The sequence below is a fragment of the Neomonachus schauinslandi genome, chromosome 5 (assembly GCF_002201575.2).
Source record: "Neomonachus schauinslandi chromosome 5, ASM220157v2, whole genome shotgun sequence".
Taxonomy (NCBI): domain Eukaryota; kingdom Metazoa; phylum Chordata; class Mammalia; order Carnivora; family Phocidae; genus Neomonachus; species Neomonachus schauinslandi.
Genome location: NC_058407.1, coordinates 159403608 through 159423604, shown reverse-complemented (window position 1 = coordinate 159423604; position 19997 = coordinate 159403608). Strand labels below are relative to the sequence as shown.

The 19997-nt window shown below is 55.6% G+C and overlaps 1 protein-coding gene across 6 annotated transcripts; it reads right to left on the bottom strand.

The window, feature by feature from the left end:
• Positions 1-1577: 1577 nt before the first annotated feature.
• On the bottom strand, positions 1578-18452 carry SEZ6L2 (seizure related 6 homolog like 2). 6 transcript variants are annotated; one of them, XM_021700464.1, is made up of 18 exons: positions 18374-18452; positions 17336-17467; positions 16360-16659; positions 15865-16004; positions 15389-15590; positions 11158-11343; positions 10339-10507; positions 9551-9714; positions 7364-7564; positions 6804-6942; positions 5780-5976; positions 5458-5652; positions 3427-3618; positions 3152-3343; positions 2601-2639; positions 2305-2422; positions 2081-2177; positions 1578-1607 (listed from the first exon to the last, which is right to left on the bottom strand). In XM_021700464.1, the coding sequence occupies exons 1-18, from the start codon at positions 18450-18452 to the stop codon at positions 1578-1580; spliced, it is 2772 nt and encodes a 923-aa protein (XP_021556139.1). The 6 variants fall into 6 exon arrangements, with proteins under 6 accessions (XP_021556139.1, XP_021556142.1, XP_021556140.1 ...); XM_021700467.1 differs by having other exon boundaries at positions 16360-16449; XM_021700465.1 differs by lacking the exon at positions 2601-2639.
• Between the last annotated feature and the right edge of the window lie 1545 nt (positions 18453-19997).

The window sequence follows — 19997 nt, the reverse complement described above, 5'->3', positions numbered from 1 at the left end:
AGGGTCCACCCTTGCTTCTGAGGAGCCACCTCCAGGCTCCGGGGCCTCATGCATGGGGAACATGTCACCCCCATTGCTCGCCAGAAGGGAATGCAGCCACCTTGGTGGAGTTTGCATTTAAATCTGAATCTGGTCGCTTATTCGAGCCTCCTGAGGAAGTCTGTTCACATCTCTGAGCCTCAGTTTTCTTATCTGAGAAATGGGAATAATTATCCCTGTCTTGCAGGCTCCTTGTAGAGGTTGAAAACAGAACGCATACAAAGTGCTTAGCACCATGCCCAGCACAGAAGAAAGGCCCAGAAATGCAGGCTATTATAAGGATCAGTTTGCATCGTGTTCTAAAATTCAGCCTCCTCTGAGTATTTCAGTGTCCTTTTGAGTGTCCTAAAAATGCTTAATTGTATTTAAATATAAAATTTGAATTAAGTGAAATTCACTTAATTTGGAGACTCTTTAGACAAATGGGCTATAAATTCCTTATAATGTTCAAAAGCGGATACGCTGGAGAAGGACCCCCACAGGGTACAAAACAAGCTCATTCTTTATGAAATGCTACAAATTTGACCATTACTTAGTAGACATGTAACAGCAGATATACTTAAAGTGCCAAAAAGACTGGGGGGAAAATGGTACGTACACTTGGATAGATAAAACATTCTCAAAAGGAGCGTGCGTGTTAGGTGAACGGGTCATGAAACGGAGAGCTGTTTGCGTCCTACCAAGCAGTGAGGGAGGGAGGCTCCGGCCACACAGGGGAGGCAGCTACTGTCAGCTGCTATCTTCAGGCTAAAAGAGCCTAGAAGCATCAAGCACGGGGGTAGAGACACCTGAGGCCCGGAGGGGGCTCATCATCCACACAGGCTGAGCCAAAAGCCAGGCGTTTTGACCCCAAGCCAGCCCCCTTGACATTGCCCTGTGCCCCGTCTTGGAGCTCCATCAATTTCCCAAATTGTTCCCTTTTCCCCAGGCTTCTCTCCAGCCCACCCGTGACCCACCTTCCCACACCCCACCAGCCCAGTTACAAATGGTGGTTTTCTGTTTATTGCTCAAAACCAAAAATCCAGAAGCGAAGGTGGGGAGATTGTGGGTTGGGAGATGGCATGAAGCGGGTAGGGGGCCTTGGCCCTGCTTTCCCCCTTCATCCCTCTTCTTCTGACCCTCCAGAGCCCAGGGGTGAGGCCCCCGGGGCCAGAGCATCTGGGAAGAGACTTCAAGGCCAAGGGAATAGCAGAACTCTCAGGCAGTCCTTGGTGGGGGGGGGGGGGGGGCGTGCCCTGGGCCGGAGGGGCCCCAGGAGTTGCAGGAGGGCTGAGTTCCCCTCCCAGGGTCCAAAAGCCAGTAGGGCGGGAGGGAAGGGGCAGGCCCCTTGTTTGGCAACTGAGGAAGAGGAGGCTTGGGCGGCAGGATGCTGGTTTATTTACTGTAGGGTCCCCGGGGCCGTCAAAGCCCCCTCGTGGGACCAGGAGACTATTTACACAGCAGGGAGGAAAGGAGCCAGAGACGAGGTGCTGTACTCCTCCCTGCCCAGAGTGGAGAGGGGAAGGGCGTCCTGGGTCCTGCAGCCTTAGTCTTGGGGTTCAGATGGAAACTTCATACTCCCGTGTATCCTGGAGACAGAGAGATGGGGTCAGTTGCTGGAGCGGGATGGGGATGGAGGAGGGAACAAAATGGAAGGAGGCATCCACCAGGGAGGGGAAAGACCCTGGGTTTTTAAAATAACATGGATCATGAGGTTTGGGAGCCATGGGGTGGGAATGGGGCTGAATCTGGCCCGGGGATATTTGGTTCATCTTACAGTATATTAAAATCACACACAAATCTGAGTTTTTGGGTTGTCTTGAACAACTGGAAGACCTGGCAACTGGGCCTAAGTTTCCACTACAGACTAGATGGGGCACAAGTTGGCTCCTTAGCCACAGTCCCCACCACGCCTCCACTCCCGACCAGGCACGCCCGACTTGCTGTGTTGCAGCTGAGTTTGAAATCCCCAAGACGGGTATTACAGAGACTTTGAGAGAAAGACCTGGAGCCCTGGGGGAGCTGAGAGATGTAGCTCTCCAGGGGGAGGGGAAGAGCTCACCCCAGCTTCATACAGTGGGTTGCTGAAGTCTGACTCCACAGTGATGGGGCTGTAGGAATGGGAGCCCGAGAAGCCGAAGAGGGATTTTCCCTGTAGTCTGGGAGAGGGAGGAGATAGAGGGGCTTATCGAGAGGTGAGCCCCCAACCCCCCCCTCACCCAAGCGTCTGTGCCAGGCAGGCAGGACGTCTGCCCTGGCGAGGAGCTCCCCGAGTAGGGTACTTACTTGGTGTAGTATATGTAAACGCCACTGCCGAGGACAATGACCAGGCCTAGGGGCAGCAGGATGGCCAAGGCGAGGTTCCCACCCTCCAGCTGCCGCGATGGGTCTGTGGTCTGGGTCACTGGGGAGAGGAGAGGCCAGTGAGCTGGGGCTGGGCCCGGCCCTGGCCTCTCCCAGCCTCCTGCCCTGGGCCTCGAACCCTGGGCCTCACCCCTCCGGGGCCTGGCCTCCTGCCCCCGGCCTCTGCCTTGCCCTCCCGACTCGGCCAGGCCTGGGTCTCCACCTGTGCCCTCACTGACCTTCCAGTTTTCGGTTGTCCAGGAGCTCCTCATAGGCCACTGCAGGGAGAGGAGGGGGAGGGACGGGGTCTGAGCCAGGGAGGGAAGGAGGCTGGGTAGAGGCCGGGAGCCCAGTGGGGCTGGGCTGGACAGCCTGGTTCTCTCTGCCCTCTGCTCAACCTAAACTTTATCCTTCCTTTGGTGGGGGCGGGGGGAGGAGTAGTCAGGGCAGGGCCTTCTTCCTCCTCCAGACCCCGAAAAGTTCAGGGTTCTTGGGCGGTCTGAACGAATCGGGTCTGTAGAATTTGTCAAAAATGGTGAACCTGAGACCTATCCAGAGGGCAAGAGACTTCCAAGCCAAGGCCCCCTCTGCTACATCCCTTAGGACAATTCCATGACCTTGAAATTCCCCAGGGCCCCTGGGTGTACTTGTGAGGATCAGAGCCCACAGGAGGTGAATGCGGAGCTCAGCAGGGTTACCGTCGCTCTCAAATTTGCTACTACCTGACTTTCCCAGTCCCATCACTCCCCAGACCCTGCCGTGCCCTCTCCTGCCCTGTCTGCCCGGGCACCTTTGCAGAGTGGGGGCTGGCTGGTCCACTGGGAGGGGTGGCCGGGCACACAGGTGATGGTGACCTCGCCGATGAGCTCAAAGCCCTCGTAGCAGAAGAAGCGCAGAGACTCGCCGGCCTGGTAGTGATGCTTGTACAACGTCTGATAGCCGTTCTCTGGCACCCCTGGGTTCAGGCACGGCTCATACTTCACTGCAGGACATACGGCAGTCACCTGCCGGCTCGCTGCCGAGCAGGCCACCCAGCCACCCTTCCCCGGGTGTCCGCAGACTCACAGGCACACTTGGGGACCCGGTCGCTCCACTTGGGTGTGCCCGTGTCCCGGCTGTAGCAGGTGAGCACGGCCGCCCCCTCCAGGCTGTACCCGGGCAGACAGCGGTACTGGACGTGGGAGCCCACAGGGAAGCCAGCGTCTGAGGTGGTACGGTGCCCGTTGGTGATCTCACCAGGGTCGGCGCAAGTCATGACTGTTGGCAGGAGGGCAAGTTCGGGGGAGCTCAGGCCTTAACAGATCTCCCGGAAGCTGAGGGCCGGGAGCCGCCTGAGCCATGGGCCATCTTCCCCCTAAGCAAACCCCCATCTCCCACCACTTCCTCCAAATGAAGAGATCAGAAGTTGGAAAAATGCAAAATTCGGTGCACTTTAGATTTCAGGCTTCTTCCGGAAAAGAGCGGTGGGGGCAAGCCAGGCCCCCATCCGAGGATGGAATGGAAAGTATTTCGCCCCTGTACCAGAGCATATGAACTACATCCCAGCGCCGCCGGCCCCACACGGTGGATCTTAGGTGGGACAGCAGCTGTGCTCTTTAGAGGGGCCCAGCCCTCCTGCTCCGCTCATCCAGTCATTCGCAGTACCCTCCACTCACTCGCACAGCCTGCCCCGCAGGTGCTTGTTTACAACCTTGTTGAGCAAGTAACAATCAGAGCCATTTCTTGTATATGGACCCCTGCTAAATGCCTTACAAACAGTATCCTATACCCTGATGATCCCGAGACGTCACCGTGACTCATCTAGCGGGGCTCAGGGCGGTCAAATAACTGGCCCATGGTCCCTCAGCCCCGTCACAGCCCCAGAGCACTGGGCTGAGACTCAGAGACTTGGGTCTCAGCTCAGCTTCAGGCTCAATATGCTGCCTTGGGCAGGCCCTGTCCCCCCTGGGCCCTGCCTCCATCCCTTCCCCTGTCCTGTCTGGGTTTCAGACTGGACATCCTGTCAATCCTTCTAGAGATGGGGAGCTGTGTCAACCGGAAAGTTTTCCTTGTGTCCAGCCCAAATCTGTTTTCCTGAACTTAACCTCATCGGTCCCACCATTGCCCCCCAGCGCCAGGTGGAAGACCTACAATCCCATATCCTGTGGCAGGCTTCCCAAAATTTGGAGAAAATGACAAGACGCCACCGCTTTCTGCTATTCTAAGAGATAAACACTCCTAGCTCCTTCAAATATCACCTCCTCTGTGAAATCTCCTGTCCTCTCCCTGGAACAATGAACCGCCCCCCTTCCCACAGCCCTTCTGTATTATTTATAGCAGCTACTAAATTGTTCACCCGCAGAGGTACTGTGTGAAAACTCTTCACAGCCCTTATTCCTGTTTCACCGATGAGGCAGCCACGGCTCACAGATGTTAAGCACTTTGCCCCGAATCACCCTGCAGTTACGCTCTGTAATATCTTGAGCTGTTTAAGTGTCCCCCTTCTGGACTGCGAGCTCCGCCAGGGTCAGGAGGGACCCCAGCCCCTCTGCATAACCGCAACCCAGCATGGGGCTTCAATGACTGCATTAAAATAAACCAAGTTCTCTGACCAGCCTAGGCCCCAGCAAAGTGACTCCCCGTAACGTCAAGGGTGGGGGACTGAGACTGGAGCGGGGTCTAGAAGGGGAAGAGCGGAGCAGAGTTGACGGGGGCGGGCCCGGGGAAGGGCGGGACTCTGACGCGACAGAGGCGGGGCCAGGAGGCGGTGGAGGCGGGACCACGAGAAGGTGAGGCGGGACCCAGAGGAAACCGGGTCAGAGCTCGGAACAGTGCACGGGAGAGGGGCGCAGCCCGGAGATGAGAGTGGGGTCCAGAGGGGACAGTTTCGGGACACCGAGGATCAGAGGAGTGGAACCCAAAGGGTTAAGGGACGGGGCCTGAGTAAGATCCGGGCAGAATCCACAGCGAAGGGTTGAGAAACTCGGCCGGGACAGGGGCGGGGGCAAAAGGGGACAGAAGCCGGCCGCAAAGGGGATGGGCGGAGCCCAGCGGAACGGCCAAACCCCGACGGGCAGGGGCGGGGCCATGAGAGATCTGGGCGGGGCCCGGGCTCACTCTTTTGGCAGGCGGGCGGCGCCGCGCTCCAGGACAGGTCCCACTGGCAGGTGAGGATGTCGGAGCCGAGCAGCTCGTAGCCAGGCTCGCACTGGTAAGTAAGCACCGTGCCCCGGATCAGGTCCCCGTGGGAGGCCGTCCTCCAGCCCCACTCCGGAGGTGGCAGCTCCGGGCACGTGTCGTTCCTCGGGACCTCTGCAGCGGGGAGACAGCGAGTTTGGAGGCCGGCTCCGGGAGCCCTTCCAGACTCGGGGGCCGCGCCCCTCCCGGGATCTCTGGGCTGCCGGACCCCTGCACATTTCAGGACCTTAGGCCTCGGTACCTTTGAAATGCAACACGAAACCCTGCCCCAGGCCCGGGTTTGGGGGCCCTGGCGGTGCCTGGAACTGTAGCGTGAGGTCAGGCCCAGAGGAGAGGAGGCGGCGGCGCGGTTGAGGTCCCCGCAGCTGGGCCAGGACTCGGGCGCTGGGACCGTCCCCGTCGAACAGTGTCAGCATGTCCCCTTCACGCACATTCAGGCTGCAGGGAGTGGAACCAGATGTGCGGGCTGGGTTACGATTGGCCCCTCCTATCCCGTTCTGCCCAATCCCTAACTCAGTTCATTAGTAACCCTACCTGCTTTCCACCCTGTCCACATTCCCCCATCTCAGGTCTGGCCGCCCTTTGAGCACTTATGGGCTTCTCTGTGCTAGCCCCTCCGGGTTCCACTCGTTCTGTGGCTCTTCCCAGTTCCTGTTTCCCGATTCCCAGCCCAACTCCTTAGGAACTCCTCGCACTCTCTGGCTCCTCCCCCATCGCCAGGTGATGCACAGTCTGGCTCAAGTGCAGCTCTGACCAGTCACAGGCCATGCTCTTTTCTCACGGGCCCAACTCCCCGCCCTACGGGAGTATCCGCTTTGGGGCCCTGCCCACTTCTGGTTCCATCCGGTCACACGGCCATCTCATACCAAATCAGCTCACTGGCTTCTCCCCACACCCACCGCCACCTCGCGTGATGATGACGAGGCCTGGTGACTAGGCCGCAGTTTGGGCCTGGGTTCCTGGAAACCCCTCCAGGGGCAGCCTCAGAAATAGCCAAAGAGTGAGAGACACCAGGCCAGACACCTCTTTTCACACTACAGCCCCTGCAGAAGGCTGCATTACCCATGTCCTTGTCCAGAGTCTCCTGGACAAATCAAAGGCGATTTGTACCTAGGTCTTCCTGACAACCCACACCCCCATCCTGAACCCTCAGTGGCCTCTTTCATCTTGCATAGCCAGCCAGGCTCACAGCGCAGGCTAGGCTGTTGTCATACCACACTTCACTGAGCCCACACCCATCACACCCCGGGCTGCACCTGACGTACATCTCAACTTGGAGCAAGATGCGCTTCTCTTCCTGGACGTGCAGGCCCCACACGCAGTCCTGGCCGGGGCTATAGCTCTGGGGCCAGTCGGGAGAGAGGACCACACCAGCCGCCTCTGACAGCTCCCCTCCACACATGGCTGGGGGACAGGGGGGGCAGAATCAGAACTCAGTCTTCATTTCACCAAGGGCCTCGCCACTCCCAGCTGGGTGCACCAGACCGCCTCACAGGCTCCCTGTTATCTATTACCTGTGCCCAATCCCTGGCCCTGCTCTCACCTAACCCCGCCCACTCTCCAGCCTATGCATTACCCCCCATCCCATGACTTAGCTCCAGCTAGAGCTCTTCAAGACATTTGGGTTGTGACCCCTAAATTCTGTAACAAACCCACCAATTTATTCAGCTAAGAAAACTATCTCTGAAAAGGACAAGGATTTACCCAAGGCCTGGGTTTACTGGGTTTGGATATGCAAGTCTCCTTCCTGAATGGCCTTCCTAAGATGCCCAGCTCGGGGGTAGTCTGCAGACCAAAGGAGCTCCTAGGGATGTGGAGGGCTCACCCTTGCAGGCTGGCTCTGTGTCGTTCCAGTGGGGTTCTGTGGGATCCACACATTCGATGGCATTTGGGGGGCCAGGGGGCTCCAGGGCATATCCTGGGAGGCACGAGAAAGTGGCCAGTGCCCCTGGGCGGTACTCAGGGTCCGTGGTGGTGACATTGCCGTGTGCCAGGAAGGGAGCGAAGCAGCGATCTTCTTCAAAGGCTAGAGAGGGGGTCAGTCCCAGGAAGTAAGCATGAGGATAGGCCTCAGGGGATCTCAGACTGGGGGGACTTGGGCTGAATTCAAGTGTGGTTTGGCCACTTGGTGGGCTGTTTAAAATGGAATGCCTTTGGGCTTAGCTTTCACCCTCCAGTCTCCCGAAAATCGTGGGATCAAATGGAGTTCCACATTGGGCTCTGCACTCATCGGAGAGTCTGCTTGTGTATTCTTTCTCTCCCTCTGCCCCTCCCGCCACTCATGCTCTCTGTGTCTCTCTCTCTCTCCCTAAAGTAAATAAATAAATCTTAGAGAGAGAGAGTGCAGGGTTGTGGAGGGGCAGAGGGAGAGGGAGAGAGAGAAATCTCGAGCAGACACCCCGCTGAGCGCAGAGCCCGACTTGGGTCCTGATCTCACGACCCTGAGATCATGACCTGAACTGAAACCAAGAGTCGGCCGCTTAACTGACTGAGCCACCCAGGTGCCCCATAAATAAATCTTAAACACAAAACAAAACAAAACACAGATTCTCCCCACACTTGATTATCCATGCTGTAGCTAGAATCCAAAAGTGCAGTGAATGCAGAAGCTACTCAATTTTGACTTTGGACTAACTCAGCAAAAATGAACATTTGGAGATCATTTTAGTTTTTGCCCATGTGATCATGTCTTAGCTGCAAAATGATCAGAGGACTCTGAAGCTCGTGGAGCAACAAGGGCCCACAACTAGGGAGGCAGACCTCAAACCTGGGAATTGTTTTCGCATTTTCAAATCTAACAGGCAACTTATTTTTCAGATCTGTTCTAGTTCACTGTTACTTGAACTTGATGAGGTGTCATGTCCAAATCCTATGCATCCATCAGGACCCAGCGCCAATTCCATTTCTCCCTTGATTCACACCAGGAACCAGCCCCTCCCCTCTCTTGAGCATTTCACTTTCTTTGTCTCTCTCCTGCTACTGCTTGCACAAATCCTCTGCTCCAGACACACTGAAATTCTCTATTTCCCAAACAATACCAGGCCTTTCTCTACTGTTGCTCTCACTGTTCCATTCACCTGAGATGCTCATCCCTAATCTCCCTCTTTCAGAATTCTCTCTATCCTAGGGACACCTGGGTGGCTCAGGCAGTTAAGGGTCTGGCTCTTGATTTCTGCTCAGGTCATGGTCTCAGGGTTGTGACATTGAGCCCCACATTGGGCTCCACACTGGGCATGGAGTCTGCTTGGGATTCTCTGTCTCCCTCTGCCTCTCCCCACCCCCTCTCTCTCACGTTCTAAAAAATAAATAAAATAATAAAATTCTCTCTATACAGTAAGGCCCAGCTCAAATGCCTCTTCTCCCATGATCACTGACCTCCTTGTTCTACCCGTCCGGCATCTAGTCCCCCTTCTTCTGCTCATAGCACTCCTACTTTCATTTTGGGACACATGCCTCACCCATTTCCAGTCTATGAGGTCCAGTTGGGGCCAACTATGGATGGTCATGTGATGTGGATCTGCCAATCATAACACCACCTGCCCCTAGCTTCAATGATTGGCTCAGGTGTAGACACAGGACCTAAGCCAGAGAAATGAGAGCCCTTCCTGGCATTTTTGCTGAAGCTCTTAGCAAAGTGGTACCTTTTCTCTTTCTGATGGACTTCCTACGTTGGTGGTACATCAGCCTGGAACTGCTAGGTGCACCACAGACTGACAGCCTGACTGACAGTGAAGCCAACACAGAGGAAAGCACTGAGACATGAAGGTGCCTGGTCCCTTGGCTGTGTGCCTGGATCCAGCCCTCCGTGAAACTTAAACGGGAAAAGCCACCCCAGGAATTAGAAGGGGTCCACACAAGGGGATCCTTGTAGTTTTGGGGTGGGGAGGAAGTTCGCTCCCAGAGATCCAAACACAGAGGTGAGCAGGGACAGGGTATGTGCTTGTGACCATACTTGGCCATCAGCAAGACGGGAAAGTGCAGGAGTTGGGGTCCCTCAGGCGAGGGCACTTACCTTCAAATCGGAGGCTTAGCAGCAGGGGATTGGCAGGTGTCTCTGAAAGCAGCTCCACATAGAGGGACTGGGCATCACTGATGAGACCCCGCTCTGGGACGTCATCCATGTCCGAGTCATAGATGACTGGGGAGAGGGGACTCCCGCCTGAGCGCACCATCAGCCTGGGATGGACAGAAGGGTGGCCAGGAGCTCACTTTCCCCTCAGAAGCTGCCTCGCCTCTTGCTGGCTCTCCTAACTCACTTTCACAGCTATTATTTTCAAGCCTTGACTATGTAGCATGTACGCTAAGCCTTCACACGTTTCATCTCATTTACTTTTCACAAGAGCCCTCGAGTCAGTATGATTTATTATCCCTGATTTTATAGATGAGGAAACAGGCCCAGAAAGAGTCACCTGCCCAGCATCACTAGTGGTAGCGCTGAGGTATCGGTTTGTTAGGCAAGAGATGGTACCAATGATGATGACAAAGACAAACACATTTACCAGGCTCACTGTGTGCCCGGCACCCTTCTAAGCACTTCACGTATCTTAACGCATTTATCCTCACAGAAACCGTCAGAAGGAGGTCCTATGATCTCCATTCTACTGAAGAGGAAACTGAGGCACACACAGAGTCAATGATTCGTCTGAGTTTGCACAGCTATACTGCCTAAGAAAGGGGAAGGACTAATCTGTGTTTGACACCCATTTTAACCGGGATCCACCCTGGATCTGTCTGACTCCCCACTGCAGCCTTCCTATTTCCTGGAGGTGGGGACCTCTGACCCAAGGCCCAGACCCTCACCGGTCATTGTCCTCATCCAGTGAGACCCTCTCAAAGTGCAGGTGAAGCCGGCGTCCCTCAGCTGCTTCAATGACCCAACGGCAGGTGAGGTTGGGCCCTGCCGCTCCCCCAGGCTCAGGGGACACGATGCGGCCCAGTGTAGCATTGTGGATAGTGCCACCACAGGATGCTGTGGGTAGAGGGGAGACATGTTAAAGTGACTTGTCCTCATGTCTTCAGAGCTGTTACATCCACACCTTTGGTTGGGACCTGGCCGCAGAGTGGTCTCTGCCTTACAGGCTCACCCCAGAGGATAGGACCTTTTCCAAGGCCATCACCCAGGAGGGAACCAGCCCTAGAATAGAAAAACCCCAGAATGGACACCCCCTAGGATGGAAATCCTGCTAATATGAACATTCCCTGGCATGGGGAGTTATGAGGGATCCCCAAAATTGAAGCCCTCAAATGGAAATCAAGATGGGATCCCCGGGATGAAGATTCTCCAGGATAGAGATCCTCTAAATATGGACCTCCAGAATGGTTTCCTCGAGGATGAGGAGTCTCCGAAAGACGAGACCTCCAGAATGGTGACTTCCCAAATGGAAACACTGTGGGTAGGACATCCCCAGATAGAGACCCCCACGCCCACCAAGGATGGAGATTCTCCAAGGGTAGAGACCTTCTGTGTAAAGAGCTCCAGATGGAGACACCAGGATAGGGACTCTTCCAGACAGAAACCCCTTCAAGGTGGATGTTCCCCAAAGATAGGGACCGCCAAGATAGTACCCTCCTAATGGGGCTTCCAGGACAGAAGCCCCACCTATCATGCAGGAGACTCACCCATGCAGCTGGGGGGTTCACCGCTCCAGGCTGGCCGGGTGCCGTTGAAGCAGATAAGGGTCTCCTCACCCTGCAGCTGGTAGCCTGAATCACAGTGGAAGGTGGCAGTGCCCCCAGGGTGCAGGTCAGTCACGCTCACATCCCCATGGGCCGGCCGGGGAGGGAAGCCGCAGCTCAGGAGGTAGGCTGGATCAGGAGGGCAGGGAGAAGGAGGACTTTTTTTCCCATGCCAACCTCTCTCACCAACCCCCTAGCACTTTCTTCCCTCTTCTCAGGTCCCCTGGTGGCACAGATGGCTTCATACTGGAGTTCTCATATGGGCACTTGGTCTCACGAAGAGGCAATCTCAACATTCCTTCTCTCCCCTAGTCTTTGTAATCCACCCACTTTGGCCTCCATTTTATAGATGAAATATCTGAGACCCAAAGAAATTCTGGCTTTAGCACTCACTTGCTGTGGTGACCTCGGGCAAATCAGTTGACCACTGTGAACCCATCCAGCTCTAATAATAACATATAGTATTTGCAGAGCTTGTCCAGCTTCTAAAATGAGTTCATGCAGTGCTTTTGAGGTAGCCAGAGTAAGGCTGTGATCCATTTTCCAGATGTAGCAGTTGGTTATTAAGTGCCTCATAGTATTTTCTCCCCTATGCACACACACGCTCTTTCACTGAGGTGCATGGTGGGAATAGACCCTCAGCTTTCATCCAGAGGAGCCACATGAAACTCCTTTAGGAGCTTTGACTATCTTGTCATTGCAGACCTTAATACTCAGTGCCCCTTCAATGAATTCCCCCTCAATGAAGACGAAGTGCTAGGAAGGGCTTTGCTTTCCTTAAGGAACTGGTTTCTCTTCTCTCTTGCAGTGAGAACTGAGTGATCTCTCTTTTTGTGCTGGCTGCTAAGAAGCTCAGAACCAGATTAAGGCTTGTCCCTAGCAACGATGGCTTGTCCATCCACATTCTATTTTTTTCATCTTTAATAAGCACTTCCTGGTACCCATTTTCTTATTTGATTTAATTTTGCTGCACTCTTTTTTGAAAGCCTCCTGAAACTCTTGTGGAATCACAAGAGATAAAACAAATAAATAGAAAGTGACTGGGGGGAGTGCCTGGGCTTAGTCGGACGAGCATGGGACTCTTGATCTTGGGGCCATGTGTTCAAGCCCCATGTTGGGTGTAGAAATTACTTAAATAAGTAAACTTTTTAAAAAAGGAAGGAAGGAAGAGAGGGAGGGAGGAAGGAAGGAAGTGACTTGGCAGTAGACAATGGACTCTAAATTGGTCCTGACACAGTTCTGTGTGTCTGTTTCTGGGTAGCCATGCTTGGGAGGTACCAGCTTGCCTGGGCCTTTGTTTTTGCTGACTCTCCAGCCCTAAGTGATTCTGTCAGAGACTGGTCTCCCTACTTCAAAATTCAACAAGCATTTCCTTGGCTGGGTGCTAGCGCAGAGAGGTGAAAAAGACCCAGGCCTTGTCCTGTGAGCGTCCGCAGTCTCTACTGAGATAGACCCCAAAAGCTTCTAGAACACAGTGGTTTAAATGAGTATTAGCCTCTTGATGGCTCTCCACGACCAACGGAATCAAGCCCAATGCTTTGGATTGACATTCAAGCCCCTTCCCACTGCTACGTCCAGCCCAACACCTCCAGCTTCAGTTCTTAGCACCCGCAACCCATATAGCCTACACAGTGTAGTTTTGTGACTTCATTTCCCCTACCTGCAAGGCCCTTTTCCCACTCTTTCTCACCTTTCAAGGAGTAACTTAAGTACCACCTCTTCCAGGAAGTCTTCCTGACCCCTCCCCTCTCCCATAGAGTTAGTCTCTTTCTTGCCTCCACACCTGTGCATGCATAATTTTATCATCACATGAACTGCTGCCTCTTGCTATGGTGAGACTGAACCAGGCCTTATTTATTTTGTCTCCCAAAAGCCTAGCCTAAGCAATCCATCGATGTAGCCCAGAGGTGGTATGCAACCATACAAACTGGATTGGGAGACAGGCACACCCGACTTCCAGTTCTAGCTCTGCGACTTATTCGCTGTGTCACCTTGGGCAGGTGATGCCACCTCGGAGGGGGGGCTGTCACCTGTAAATAGCAGTAATAAGTCCCATCATTGACAACCAGCCTTCCAGTTAAAGGAAAGAGACACCCAAAGCACCTCACACATAAAGTGCTCAGAAAATCTTAAGCACTTGTCCCTCAGTCTCGATTGACAAACGACTGGGAGTCGGGGCTGAGGATGTGCCTTCTGACTCTGCGGTGTGCTTGCGGGTGTCTGAGCGATCCCTGTAAGCCTTTGTTCCTCTCAGGGTGGAGTGGCCAGTGGCCACCCTCAGGGGTGCCACGAGAAGCGCACGAAACAACAGTTGGCACCAGGGTTTTGTAAACGGGAACGTTTGCTGGGTTTGGGGTGAGTGGTGACGGAGCCTTTGACCTTTCAGAGAAGCTAATGAGGCCACTCTGGACCAGAGGCCCCAGCTAGTGCAGACTGGGGAGGGCTTAAACAGGGCCTCGGTCCCAGAGGTGCCTGGAGAAGCCGCAAGGCAGGGAAGACTGTGGCAGGTAATGAAGGCCAATTTATGCAATAGCCCTGCTTCCCCAAATGTTCCACTTTGTCTAAAGAGTCCTATTTTCAGTGCCCTAGGGAAGTGGCTGCATAAGGGAGCCAGCAGGGAGCCATTTTGTACCATTGGAAGTCCAGCCCTTGGCTCTAAGCCCTCAGGCATGCCCTTGCTCCCTGCTGACCTGACCACCAATTACGTGGCCCCCAACTCACTGGCCCCTCTGTGAATAGGTCTCTCCAGCTTGCACCTATGAGTCCCTGGGGCCCAAACAGAGGCCTCAGGAGAAACTGGAGAGGGTGTGAGGCAGGGATACAGGTTGTGTGTGTCCTGGATAAGGCCCACAAGGGATCTGAGGTCAGCAGAGCACACAAGGGGCAGGCAAGGCCATGAGGTGATGTGAAGGGGACATTGGCCCAAAACATAGTTCCCTCTCTGTTTCTGAGCAGCACAGGAAGGGACTTTGGAGATGGCAGCAGTGTCTGGAAAGGGACAGTGGCTGGGCCCCTGGCCTCACACACACACACATGCTAGAACATACGCTTGCACTGTGGGAAGGTTCCCGTACACACAGGTGAGTACGGATGTACACCTGCGTGTAGGTTGTCTGTGGGTGGTGCTCATGAATGCAGTCGTGCATGGATTCAGTCCCCTCCCACACCCCCCCGAAATCAGTAAGATCTTTCTAGGTCACAAATCTGAGGCTGTCACTATCTTGCTTAAAACATATCGAAATGTCTCCATGTCCCTTGCAGGATAAAGTAGTCTGTACTCCTTACTGAAGCTGATGAGGCCCTTCATGATCTGAATCCAACCTGCCTCCTGGTCTGCTCTCTTGTAGCCTGCTTCTCTCCCACCATTTTCTGGGCTTTTCTGTAGCAGTGACTGACATTTCTGCACTCTCACTGTGTACCAGACACTATTTTAAGCCCTTGATATGTATTATTAGTTAATTTGGGCTTCCTGATAACACCATGAGCCAAGTATTATGATCCCCATTTTTCAGATGAGACAGTGAGGCACAGAAAGGTTAAGTAACTCATCCCAGGTCACATGGCTAGGACAATTCTATCTTCCATGCTAAATTACTTCAACTCCTCAAGGGGGTCATGCTTTTTCATCCATCTGGACACCTGCCTTCCTCTTTCTCCCCCTCCCACCCTTCCCTAGTAGCTCGTCTTTTGGGTCCCAGCTTCGTTACCTCCTCCAAGAAGGTGTCCCTATATTCCTTAGGAGAGATTTAGGTCCCTTTGAAATTTGTTCCCTCTGCCTGTGTTTCCTTCCTCATAGGGATATAGGCCCTTATCTCACTGAATTATAATCATCCTGACGACTTGTCCATCTCTTTACCTAGAATTCTGAGTTCCTTGAAGATTTACATCTGGCTTGTTCATTCCTCTCCCTACGGACAACACAGGGCCAGTATGAAATGGGTGCTCAATAAACATTTGTTGAGTGAATGGATGAACTGCCACTCGGATGGGTGCACACCCAGACACAGGTCTGTGAGTGTGTGAAATAAGTGTGTATAGATCTCCTCTGAGGGCTCTGCCCCCCAGGGTCCTAGTCCGGAGGAAAAGCCCCTGACCTCTCCTTGTGCTTAGAAGCTTCCCAGAGATATCTCTTGTGCCCAGTGTGGCCCCTGCCCTTCCACCCCAGACTCCTCACCCTGATAGTGGATCCGGAAGCCACCGCCCCTGGGGACCCGTGGGCTCTGGAAGTGCAGGAGCAGCCGATTGGTTGGACTCCGAAGGACCTGTCCTTCTCCCAGCATGGAGGAGTTAGCAAGGAGTCGGGGGGCCAGGGCTGGGGACCCCCCACCAGCCAGCACCAGGAGTTCTTCCTCCCGAGATAGGTTCAGCATCTGCACCTAAAGAAGCCAGACCCAGACCCCCCGCCCCCCAGGACAAGTCAGTCAGGGTGGGTGACCCTTAAGTCCCCCACCGTCTGTTTTCCTTTCCCCTGAATGTGGCAGCCCAGATACCACCGTGACATTGGCCATATTATAGACCTCCAGGAGAGTCTTTGAGATCCTCAGAAAACAGGCCCATTTGAGTCAGAAAAGTTTCTCTGATTCCCAGGCCAAACCTGTGCACACACCTGGGCCCAGAGGAAAGGGCTTGGGGGCTTCAAAGTCCAGTTACCTGGATCTCGATGCCGTAGCCGGGGTAGACGTGGATGCTGTATGTGCAGTCCAGGAGCCCTGCCATGCGGCTGGCGGCACTCCGCAAATCTGGAGACTCCACGTGCCCTTCGCCCTCCGAGATGTTGTTATTACACAGAACTAAAGAGATACAAGTGGCTGGAGTCGAGTGAATCCCTGTGTTCTTGCCCTCCCAGCCAAGCAACTCCAGGAGCCCTCACCTGTCTTGTCCCCAGCACCCCTCGCCATCTTTATCCGCTGCTCCCTCCCCCACCCGTGTCCACTGTAATAGAGAGAAAACACATAGCACGGTGCTGGTACACAGCAAGGAGAAACACATGCCAGCCTTTATTATTATTGAGCAGAGGCCCCTCTCCCATCGGGACCCAGACCCCTTCTTCCACACGTTTCCAGCAGCCTCTCCCCTTGCATGCCACCCTCCTCTCCCACATTCATGCTCCTGCACACTGTCCCTATCCCCTTTCAAACGCCTCACCTGGGCTGGTCACCGTGGTGGTAACAGTTGTTGTGGTGATGATCGTGGTCGTGGTCTCCTCCTCTCCTCCCTCAGGCCCGAGGGGCGGGCCTGGGGAGGCGGGGCCAGGAAGGGGCGGGGCCGTGGTTCCCGGGGGCGGGGTCAGCAGCTCTGGTGCGGTGGGGCCGGCACCCCTGCCCCCTTTAGGGGTTACAGCTGTTGTCAGAGGCCCTGTCCCTGGCTCAGTGGCCCGTGGCAGGGAGGGCGCTGCAAGAGTCTGGCCGGCTGGAGGGGTGGCTAGTGTGGGGTCTGGATCAGATCCTGGGACAGTGCAAGGGAAGTCAGGGCGCAGAAGGAGCAAACTGGTGGGCCATGGGTGGGGAGCAGGGCTGAGGGAAACTGGGGGCTCCCCCACTGAACCCAAAAGACCTCCCCCACAAGGTGCAGGCCCCCCACCTCTCCCGCACCCGAACTCTGCACCCCCTCCCAAGGCTTCCACAGCCTGGCCTCCCCACCCCTCCCTCTCCACCTCTCTACCCAGGCCCTTCTTCTTGGCACTCTCGGACAGTCTTGAGCCTCCCCATGCTTCCCCGTTCAGACCCGGCTCCCTTTCCTGCGCACCACTTTCTCCCTCCTCTTTCTCTCTTTTGCTCTCTCTGGAACTCTTCTTCTCTGTTTAGTCTTCTTGTGGCTCTCTGATTTTATGATTCTAAATCTGCTACTCTCTGCATTTCTCTCTCTTTCTGTCTCTCTCTCCCCTTTATTCCTCAGACTCTGGTTCTCTGAGTTTCCATCTGTCTTTCTCTCTGATGGTCTGTTTTTCTGTCTGGCTCTGGCTCTTGATCATTTGGTCTCAATTGCCCTGGTTCTCTGTCTATGCTGTTTTGACTCTCTCTAACCATCCCTCTCTGAATGTCCCTGGCTTGGGTCCCCATCTCCCCGAGTTAATGTCCCTCCCTCTTTCTCTGTGTCACTCCTGCCACTCTGGGGGCCTCACCCGGCAGGTAGCCCATCTCTGGACCCCTCCTCAGCAGGGCCCCATGGAGCAGCTCGGCCAAAGCCTCAGAGGCTGCTGTGGGGGCCTCACTTCCAGGCTCTGACAGTGCCTCTTCTTCGTTCAGGGGCAGACCTAGGAGATGAAGTTGTGTGAGCCCTTCCACTGCCCCACACTCCTTCCTTCTCCAGAAAGATCTTTTCCAGAGCTCTTCCTCTCTCCTCAGTCAGCTGGGCCTGCAGAAGCTCAGAGGGTCCCAGACTGGGCTGAGAGCCAAGATTGGAGGAGGGGCTCCCAGCTGCCCCTCACACTCCTACACCTTTCTCTCCACCCTACCCCCCTCCCAGGCTGTGTGCGCCTTCGGTGAGCCTCTTGGCTCTTATGAACCCTGGACAGCACCAGCGGAGTGGAGAGGGGCCACGGTGCTACCTTCTTTTTCCCCTCGATGGTGCTCTTCCCCCAACCCTGGAGCTCTGCGGAGGGTCTGGCAGCACCTCCCAGCCCTCGCTTCCGCAATGCCCAGCTTTCTCTCTGGGTTTCTATCTCTGCAGTATGGCTCTCTCTCTCTCTCTTTCTCTCTCTCTTTCATTCTCTGCAGTCTCTGCCCGCTTCCCTGGAGTCTGGCGAGGGGTCAGAATAGAGGACTGAATATGTGGGCTCTGAGCACTGCCTCTGTTCATCTGTCTTTGTCCATAAGTCCAAGAACATTTGCGTGTGCAGTGCCTGGCATCTCTCCCACCCAGGTACCCTGCATGCTTCTGCCGCCTCCGCAGACATCCCCCCAACTTCCCCAGCCCTTCTTCCTGGATTTAGCCCCTGAGACGCTGGTAAAAGCTCCCCTCATTCATTTCCCCACCTTCTCAGTATTGGGGTTTAGGGCTCCAGGTACAAGCCAGAAAGCCCCGGCTTGCCACTTCCCTGTCAGCTGTACCCCTCCCCTCCCCCAGAAGCTTGGAAAACCCAGGATGTTCAGAGAAAGGATGGTAGAGGACCCAGCTGGGGACCTTCCCCGGGCCTACCCCCATGCTCCCATGTCCTTACCCTGAATCCAGGGACAGCTCAGCAGAATTAGGAACAGCAGCTGGGGAGGCGGCGGGTGCTGGGCCCTGGGAGTCCCCATGGCGACTCACACCGATTTCTCTCCTCTGCGCCTCTCCTAAATAATCTAGCTGTCACCTTTCCTCTGTCTCCTTTTATCTTTCCCTTTAATTTTCTCCCCCACCCCCTTGCTAGCAGTTAGCAAGGAAGACAATTTCTCTGCCCCTTGGGATGGAGGGGCAGAATTGAGCTGGGGGTCGCCTGGATCCCGCCCCTCCTTGCCCAATCTCCTCTGTCCTCTGCTACCGGGTCTGTGGGAGAGGGGGCGCGGCTCCGGCTGCAGGGGGTGGGACCGGGAAGGCCGAAGGGGCTGGGTCGCCTGGGTTACCCTCTCGCTCGGGCGCCTGGGTCCACCGAGCTAGCTGGATCCGAAGCTGGGGGAGTGGGGAGAGGCAAGATAGCTTCTGGGGGTCTGGGGTGGGGTCGAGGATCGGGAGGGTCCCTACTGTGCTCTAGCGGGGCTTGGTGGGGAGGGGAGGGGGTTGCGGAACCTGGAGAGCCGAAGCTCGGGCACTGGAGCTGCGGGAGGGAGAAGCTGAGAAAGGTGTCGAGCCCACGTCAGATCCTGGGGACGGGCGAAGGGAGGGGCCTGGGATTTATTTGGGGGCGACGGCGGGGGGGAGGAAGAAGGAGGAAGTGCAGATGGAGGAAGGAGGGACCACATGAGCCAGACCGTAATCCTCACTCCCGCGGCCCCTAGGGGAGGCAAAGGAAACTCTGGTCCTAGCTGTAATTACAACCCTTTCCCCCAGCCTTTCCAGCACATCTGGAATCTGAATCTCCTCTTCCCAGGGTGCCGAGGGGCGGCACAGCTGGGTTCACGCTTGCTCAGCTCCCCAATATGCCCCCTGCCCACATCCAGACACCTCCCCCCTCCCCACGGGACTTCCCTTTCCCTTTTACATCTCCTGTGAAATGGGCTTTCCCCTCCTCCAGGAGAATGGCAAATTTCCACGTTTATGAGAAGTCGAAGGGGCGACAGGCCAAGATCTGGGGAGGAGAGACCCCTTCTCTTACATACATGACCCCGGCCAGCTGCCAGGCAGCTTCAACTTTGATTTTTTTTTTTCTCCTGGCCTCCCTCACAGCGCCTCTGGGCGCCTTTTTCAGCACCACCAGCTAGCGGACAGCTCTTCCCGGCCCCGCCGGAGCGGGCCCGGCCCCAGACGCCGCGGGCGATTGGCTGAAGCCGCCCTCACTGTCAATCAGGCTCCCGGGGGTGGGGTGGGAGGCTGGTTCTAGTGGAGGCGGAGGGGGCAGGGGAGTCACAGGCCGACTGGTCAAGGGATCAGCAGACCTACGGGCGGGCCGCAGTGTCCCTGTCCTCAGTCCGCGAGCGCCGGCCCTGCCCATCAGTCTACGCGCTCGCCCCGCCCCTCGTCTTGCCACGCCTCTCCCTCAGCCCCCGCCCCTTCTTTTCGCATTGCGGGGCGGCTGGAGGTTGGCACAGTGCCCCCTGAGCCCCACGTGGCGCCCCGTCGGGGCGGGGAGGGGAGGCGAATCCGGAGACGACCCCCCCCCCACCCCGGCTGAGATTCGACTGCCACTGGGTGGGGGCGGGGATAGC

Coding starts and splice junctions, on each gene's coding strand:
- SEZ6L2 (XM_021700464.1), bottom strand. CDS start 18,452: ATGGGGACTCCCAGGGCCCAGCACCCGCCGCCTCCCCAGCTGCTGTTC. Junction 10,508..11,157: donor TGAACCCCCCAGCTGCATGG/GTGAGTCTCCTG, acceptor CTCTACCCACAG/CATCCTGTGGTGGCACTATC. Junction 7,565..9,550: donor GCTAAGCCTCCGATTTGAAG/GTAAGTGCCCTC, acceptor CCCCCTCTCTAG/CCTTTGAAGAAGATCGCTGC.